We start from the raw sequence: 8,562 nt of genomic DNA, 5'->3' as shown, positions 1-8,562 counted from the left end.
CTCCTCAAGAACTGGTCTGGTCAGATTGAAATTCATCTCCTCAGTAATAGAATGAGTAATACCCCTTAAAACCTCAGAACTGTCTCCTACCCCATCACTGGCAAACAGATTTTTATAAAACAAGGACATCTCATCCACAATATCCTCCTATCAAGGTCCCTAGAAAGTGATACATATAGTCAAGATTATCTTGGAACTTATTTTGTGGACGAAATGATGTATCACCCTAGAACTTATTTTGGTCTTCCTACGGAACAATGGCCACTTCGGGCAGACGAAGAAGATGAAGGGGATTTGGATGGGGTTGTGCGAGAGGGAAATAAAAACGTTTGAAGTTGGGGTTCTCAGTCGAGTGAACAATAAAAGTGAGTGAACAATGACTAGTTTTATAGAAAATTGTCGACATAAATTGTTATTTTGATACAACAATAATTGTAGCAATGTTACTTTGACTCAAAATTTCTTTGACTGAAGTTGTTACCATTGATCTCGTTGTGTCTTGTATGAATGGATGATCCATAGTTGCTATATTTAAAAAAAAAAACTTTTTTTATTCACCGTAGGTCCAATTTGCGGCAATGTTTTTAGAACCGGACCGAACCGACCGGTTCGATTGGTTGGACCACGAACCGGACATGTCGCCCGTCTGGTACTAAAGCTGCAAGTTAATGAAAAACCGTTGAAAACCGAATGAACCGTTCGAACCGTAAACCGGCAGTTTTTTAAAATTTTCAAATATTCATCCAAAACTCAAACCGATAATAGGATTGGAGCTCCTGGCATTCGAACCCAAGCCTCCACAATCACAACAAAGGCTTGTTACCACTGAATCACATTCATGGGACAATTTTTTTTTTTTTTTGTGTACAATGCTACTTATCTTATATTAAAAACTAAAATCTAATTAAACAAAAGAAAATCGTAGCACTAAGACACAACACCTTTTGGCTTTTGCTTCCCTTATCCTTGATTCTTTGTCTCTGTTTCTTCTCCTTTTTTTTTCATTTTTTTCTTTGTAACCTTTCCACCTCCAAATCAAATACCCATGACAAAATCTTTCTCAAACCTTCCCCATACTCATCAAACTATTATCTTAGCTGATTTATAAGCAAGTTGGAAGCTTCAACTTTCATAAGAGTTTTTTCATTTTGATGAGTTTAATTTTTTCCTTTTCAAGATTTTTGTTTTCTATTTCTATTTGCAAATGATTCAGTACAAATATTTTACAATTTTTTTGGAGTTTCATGTATAACTTTTAGAAAATTTATTATTATCTCAACTTAAATTTAGTTTTAAATTATATTGCTGAATGCATTTTAGGGACTTAAGTTATCAATAATCATGTTAGACTATGCATCAACTGTCAAATTCAAGTGTAAAGTGAAGACCCGTGAAGTACTAAGCATTGAAGTCGCAAAAAAAAAAGAGAACCGGTGAATCGGCCGATCGAACCGGCCCCCTATCCGGTTCACTGGCCAGTCCGAGATTAAAAACATTGGTTTGCGGCAAATAAAAAAAGTACGGAATCGTTGATCTCATTAGCCGCAAATGACCTTTGCGGTTTACCAAAAAAAAAAAAAAAGCCTTCGCCGCAATACAATTTGTGTCACCTTCACCACAAAGGTCATTTGCGGTTTCAAGAATTCTGCAAATGGCGATTCTCCACTGACCGTTGATCAAGTAGATCAACGGTCCACAAATTTAGTCTTGTGTGTCATTAAAAAATAAAAATTCCTTCACCGCAAATTTTGTCTGCGGCAATAGGACTGAAAATTTTTTCCTCCAAATCATGACCGTTGAAATATGTTAATCAATAGTGATATCTGACTGAAATATAAAATTGTACCGATTCTTAAGAACATAAGAAAAAGGAATAATAGGTTGGATTTTTTGTTGGGCTGATATTCCCACCTGCGGCGGCCCTTATATCATCCCACAACACCACTTTTGTGATAATTTTTTATTTCGACAATATTCCAAAAAATTTGCCGATAGAAGGCTTATGAATATATGTTTTTAAAGAGTCTAGAAGCCAAAAAGATACCAATAATAGTTAAAGAATTAAAAGTATAAGATCGTTAAAGTTTGAGGTCCAACTGATTAAGAAGTATTGGAGTTTTTGGTATTGGTGGGTTAAAATAACTACTACATAGTTTAATCCTTTTTCACTAAATTTGTCATCAAAATTACTTACACTCCCTAATTCATAATTTTTTATATAATAATGATGATGATAATGATAGTTATTATTTTTTTCCTCTTGCTGATAGGACCAAATTTCGGTACGCCAATTTGCTTCACTATTATAACTGATGTTTAGTACAATTTCAGCTACTGTTCCTGTTTCCTTAATTGATTATGGTAAAATTACTGCTATAAAATCATGGAGAAAAAGCCCGAGGAGAGCTACCATTTTTGCACACTTCTTCTTTCTTCAACTGGATTGCCCTGCAATGCTATCCATCGAGATTCCGGGCTACTAAAGAGGGTTGTGCTGCAAATTATCAGCCATTTCCTAGAAACAACTAGCAAAATAAAGAAAAAAAAAAGAAGGAAAGCATTTATGGATTAATGATTCAAATAATGTTAATGTAACACGAGAGGGTTTAGATTTATGAAATAATCATCCATATTCAGTTTGGAATCTTTTTGCTTTTTTAATTATAAAATGAGGTATAAATTTATACTTGATCCTGTAAAGGATTTTTTAAAACTACAATGTCTGCATACTTATAATCAATTTTCTCAACAATTTATCGAGTCATGTGATTGAAAGTAGAAAGAAGATTTAAGTAGGCAAATGAACATAACATACAACACATATTCTTCTTCTTTTTTCACAAAATTTAGGATCTTCCCACTTAAATTAATTACATGAATGATGGTTTTAAGCAGAAAAAGAATATCAATGTTCCATTTTATTTTATCCAAATGATTAAAAAAATATAACATACAACACGTATTTTTCTTCTTTTTTCACAAAATTCAGGATCTTCCCACTTAAATTAATTACATGAATGATGATATTGAGCAGAAAAAGAATATCAATGTTCCATTTTATTTTATCCAAATGATTAAAAAAATAATCATTCTATAGTAAAAATCATATCTTGTAATTTTAACATTCCAAGAACCTTGGGGTCTTTCCTTATAAACTATGCAGAAGGACACTTTCGTTAACTCGACTATTTTAATGGTTAATTTGATTAGTTGGACTAAAATAGAAGGCAAAGTGAGAAGAAATAAACATTAGGTGGTGAACTACAACCTTAACCAAACCCCAAAAGGAGTTTTTATAATTAACCCTTCTTTTAAAACTTTTCTTTCCACTCCAATTTTCTAGTAGTTCACAAAAAATTAAATAATTTTTCGTTTATAAGCAAAAATACACTTGCTTTTTTTGAGAAGCAAATACATTTCCTTCAAGACGATACATGTTATAGAATCAACTAACTAGTAATCACGAAGAATTAAAAGGGAGTGTCAAACTTATAAACTGCATACAATCTTAGATCATCCATTACACACGACAGTCGTACTAATTTTTGTAAAAATGGAATTACTACGAAACACATTAAAAAAATAACATTACATGTAAGAATTATTATAAATGTCTATCATAATAAATAGCCTACACTTGTGCCAGTATTCAAAAATTTTCCCCTCTGTAATGTTTTTCCCTTCAATGTTTATCCTGATAGGTTGCAATTTTACTATTTATTTTATTATTAATTTCCCCTATTACCTGACCTGATATGGATTAATTGCTGGATTCTACTCACTTTTCGTAATTTGCACTTATTTCAGGGAGTAGATCAAAAATACCACAATCACTGCTATTTTGACAGTCATTGAGAAAGAAATAAAATAGAAGGCTTGGAAGGGCATTTTTGGAAAAAAGGGACACAAGCCCTTTTCGATCATTTTGGCCAAGGGTTCTTTTCCTAGGAGCCGCCGCAAGGAGCAGGACTATATAGAGGAAAATTGTGCAGAATAAAAGGGGAGTTCGGAGCTTAGCATTAGATTTTGCCTTTTTGGCCTTTGAGTAGGAAACCTCCTGCGGGCATGGCAGGAGCAAAAGAAAACTTAGCTTAGTTTTTGGTTGACTTTTCCTGGCTAGCTTTATAGTAGCTATATCTTTTGGTATGTCAGGTGCAATTAGGACCTTTAACTTAGCTTTTGTTTTGGGACTTTCTCCTTTTGATTGTTAGTGGATTCCTCCTACGCATGTCAGGAGCCATTGGAGGACTTCGTCATCTTCTGTATTTTACGTTTTCCTTCGCCAATTGAACGGTTTGAACTTTTCTCAATTAGGGAGATGGCCGCTGCTTTCTTTCCACTCTTGTATGGGCTTTGTTCATCGATCATGAACTAATTTCACCACTCTAGTCAAGGAGCAACGAAGGCTCTGGTTCGCCTAAAAATTGTGAGATCGATTTAATTTAATCTTTTCCTTTTATTTATTGGTATTCGCATATTCCCTGGTTACAGTGCTTATGATTATTTAGTTGATTGATTGTCTTGGATCCGGATAATTAGTTAATTGGATAATCTATTGTCAATTGGGACGTTAAATCCGTAATTGTTTAATTGTCTCAAAATAGTGATAACTGGCATGATTGGGTTTGTGTCAGGGGAATACGCGGGCTAATCTAAAATAACCCTGGTAGTGCGTTATTTGGTTAGAATAGGGCTCCTCTAATACGTAAGGCAATTGGGGAATTAAATTCTACGGACGTACCTAGAATTATTTCTCAATTAGGGCAGTGATTAACGGGCGTACCTTGATCACCGACACAGTAAGGAGGGGTTGACTGCCATCGCTTGTTTGGTAGTTATAACCTATTTATTGATAAATAATTGGAATTGCCTTTATTTCAATGATCAATTAGGTGCACCATTGCTGAAGTTATTCCTTGGCTAAATCCTTAATTATCACTCATTTGATTTTAGTAAATTGTTATTTAATTTCTAGTTGGCTATTTTATTTTTATTATTTTACTTTTAGTTGAATTGTTTAAATTTTACCCCTGATATAAAAATACCCCCTTGTCACTGTGAATTTGGAAAGGAACAAGTACTCCCAGTCCCTGTGGATTCGACCCTGCTTACCACTATCTACAGAAATTAATTTTAGTTTGAGCAGGTTTTATTATTGCACAGGCTTCGACAACCTGTCAATTTTTGGCGCCGTTGCCGGGGAATGGCGTTATTATTTGTTTCTTTTTAAATTCATTTTTTTTTCTGTCCTAATTTTCTGGTTTTCTTCTAGTGTATGCCTTGATCTTCTCGTACAGGTGATTTGATTTTTGACCCTGAGGTAGAGAGGACCGTGCGTAGAACGAGAAAGGAAACCAGACAGCTCAGAGAGGAGCACTCCAGTGCTGCATCTCAGAGACCTGAGCCAGGAGTTGACCCAACAGATTCGTTTGGTGACACTTCGAGTGACTCTGACCAGGAGGAAGGAACCATGGCTAATGCACGAACATTAAGGGAGTTGGCTGCCCCTAATTTAAATCAGCAGCCTCTATGCATTACCTTCCCCACCTTAAATGATAACACTCCATTTGAACTAAAATCTGGTATGATTCAGCTTTTACCCTCTTTTCATGGTTTACCAGGTGAAGAGTCGTATAAGCATCTGCAGGAATTTGATGTCGTGTGCAACAGTATGAAGCCCCCGGGAATCTCAGAAGAGCAAATAAAAATGCGGGCATTCCCTTTCTCATTGAAAGACTCTGCAAAGGACTGGTTATACTACCTGCCACCAGGTAGCATTACCACGTGGGATCAGTTGCAGAGAAAATTTCTAGAGAAATATTTTCCTGCATCCAGGGCTGCAAGTCTAAGGAAAGAAATTTGCGGGATTAAGCAGCACCCAGGGGAGTCACTTTATGAGTATTGGGAGCGATTCAAGAAGTTGTGCCATAAGTGCCCCCAACACCAGATAAGCGAGCAGTTGCTTATACCGTATATTTATGAGGGGCTCCTTTTCAGAGATAGGAGCATAATTGATGCTGCAAGTGGAGGGGCACTGGTGAACAAAATCCCTCGGGAAGCAAGGGAGTTAATAGAGGGGATGGCAGAGAATTCACAACAATTTGGTACGAGGGAGGATGTCCCAATACGCAAGGTGAATGAGGTAGAGACATCCTCTATCCAGCAGCAGCTAACTGAGTTGACCTCGTTTGTTAGGCAACTGGCTGTAGGAAATGCATCTCAGGCCAAGGCGTGCGGGATTTGCCCTGGTATGGGTCATTCAACAGACATGTGCCCAATGATTCAAGAAGAAAATGTGGAGCAAGTGAACATGGCTGGTTACGCGCCCGCGCCAAGGAATCAATATGACCCATATTCGAATACCTACAATCCTGGTTGGAGGGTCCACCCCAACCTCAGTTATGGAGGGAACAGGCAGTCCAATTTCGTACTAAATAAGCAACCAGGGTACCAGCAGCAATACCAACCCCGACCACCTCCGCCCCCAAGCTCTGGTCCATCTTTGGAGGAGATGATGAAACAGATGATGGCAACCATTACACAAAATCAGCAAAGGACGGAAGCAACCATTACGCAAAATCAGCAAAGGACGGACTCCGAAATGCAGGCAATAAGAAATCAGATGAGTCAAATGGCCACAAAAATCAACCGTTTGGAGTCCCAAGTAAATGGAAGATTGCCATCCCAACCTGAACTGAACCTGAAGAACGTAAGCGCAATGACTTTAAGGAGCGGGAAGGAAATTCAGGGGCCTGAACCTATGATCACTAAGGATAAGGATGAGGAAAAGATCGAAAATGAACTTGAGAGGGAGGACAGCAATGGTGCAGATCTAAAGGTACTTCCAGACCCAGTAATTACAGTTAAAACTAATCCCCCTCCATTTCCTTGCAGGTTGGAAAAATCGAAGAAGCAGGACAAGGAGAAAGAGATCCTGTAGGTGTTTCGCAAGGTAGAGATCAATATCCCCCTATTAGACGCCATCAAGCAAGTGCCGAAGTATGCAAAATTTCTGAGGGACCTATGTGTCAATCGAAGGAGGCTGAGGGGAGATGAAAGAGTTATTGTTGGGGAGAATGTGTCAGCAGTTCTCCAAAGAAAGTTACCACCAAAGTGTGGGGATCCAGGTAGGTTTACTGTCCCATGCAAGATAGGTAATACTCTGATTAGAAATACCTTGCTGGACTTAGGAGCATCGATCAACGTAATGCCAAAATCTATGTATGCTTCTCTGAATCTCGGTCCATTAAAAGAAATCGAGATAATAATTCAATTAGCTGACCGAACAAATGCATACCCTGATGGGTTGGTCGAGGATGTGCTGGTTAAAGTTAATGAATTGATATTCCCGGCTGACTTTTATGTACTTGACATGGATGATGATCATTCCCCTGACCCCTCACCTTTGCTACTAGGTAGACTCTTTTTTAGCACAGCACAGACAAAAATTGACGTTAATAAGGGTACATTGTCCATGGAATTTGATGGAGAACTAGTCCACTTTAATATTTTCGATACAATGGAACATCATGTTAACTCTCACCCTGTGTTTGCTATTCATGCTATTAATCCCTCTGTGCAAGAATTTTCTGAGTTTGCTTGTAGGAATAAATTCAAACTTACTGAGAACAAGTATAAGGGGATGAAAGCACTGTATGAGGTGAAAAGGAGTAGAAAATTAAGAAAGATGGCAGCACTCAAAGGCTATTTGGATCCTGGAGGAGGGCCACCGATTTCCAGGAAAATTGAGTTACACCCAGATTGAAGAGTGGTGTTCAATGTCTAGCCAAAGACAATAAAAAAAGGCGCTCGTTGGGAGGCAGCCCAATTGTTTCTTTTAATTGTTTGTTTGATTTCGTGTGATAGTTTAAATATGTTTTCCATGAATTTGACTGATTTCGGATTTCAATTTTCGTTTTTGGTGAGTTGTAGGTGTCTATCTGACTCGGCGCGCCCGCGTCATGTCGCAGGAAGAGCTCACGGTCAGAGAGCTCTCTTGTCCTCTTGACGTGCCCGCGTCATGACGAACGGAAAGCTCACGATCAGAATCGTCAAAAGGGGTTCTTGCCTTCATGACGTGCCCGCGTCACGTTTGCGGGACAGGTAAGGATTTTTTTTTAAAAAAAGGTTTAAAATTAAAAAAAAAATCAAATAAAAAAAAAGAGAAACTAATAAAAAAAAAGAATTTTTAAATAAAAAAAAGGGGGGGAAAGAAATATCTTCTAATACGCAAAAAAAAAATTTTCCTTTCTTCTCACCGTGGCTTAAAGGGAGCACGAAATTTTTTTTTTTTCTTTCCTTCTTCTTTTCTTTTCTTTCTTTTTTCTTTCTTTCTTCTTCTTCTTCTTTCTTTTTTCTTTCTTCTCCCATTTTCTCCTGTCTGACACCCGAAGCGTCGTGCTCCACCGCCATCTCCACCTCCACCGCGCGCCACCCTCTTCCTCGATCTCACCACCACACGTCGCTGTTTCGGCCAGCCACGCCCGCGCCAGCTGCCGCCGCCCCCGTGCGCGCCTCACTTCCCCCCACCACCGTAGACCTCTCTTGCATTTCTCTCTCCCT

At 38.0% G+C, this 8,562-nt stretch overlaps 1 protein-coding gene across 1 annotated transcript; it reads left to right on the top strand.

Annotated features, from left to right (window-relative positions):
- The first annotated feature begins 283 nt into the window (after nt 1-283).
- On the top strand, nt 284-7,765 carry LOC140005472 (uncharacterized). Its single transcript, XM_072046470.1, has 3 exons — nt 284-365; nt 5,298-6,936; nt 7,039-7,765. Exons 1-3 carry the CDS (start codon nt 284-286, stop codon nt 7,763-7,765), a joined length of 2,448 nt encoding a protein of 815 aa, XP_071902571.1.
- The last annotated feature ends 797 nt before the right edge of the window (nt 7,766-8,562 follow it).

Source organism: Coffea arabica, chromosome 4e (genome assembly GCF_036785885.1).
Source record: "Coffea arabica cultivar ET-39 chromosome 4e, Coffea Arabica ET-39 HiFi, whole genome shotgun sequence".
Taxonomy (NCBI): Eukaryota; Viridiplantae; Streptophyta; class Magnoliopsida; order Gentianales; family Rubiaceae; genus Coffea; species Coffea arabica.
The sequence above is the reverse complement of the archived record's forward strand: the minus strand, read 5'-3'. Positions and strand labels throughout refer to the sequence as shown.

Coding starts and splice junctions, on each gene's coding strand:
- LOC140005472 (XM_072046470.1), top strand. CDS start 284: ATGAAGGGGATTTGGATGGGGTTGTGCGAGAGGGAAATAAAAACGTTT. Junction 366..5,297: donor CAGTCGAGTGAACAATAAAA/GTGAGTGAACAA, acceptor CTTCTCGTACAG/GTGATTTGATTTTTGACCCT. Junction 6,937..7,038: donor GACAAGGAGAAAGAGATCCT/GTAGGTGTTTCG, acceptor TGTCAATCGAAG/GAGGCTGAGGGGAGATGAAA.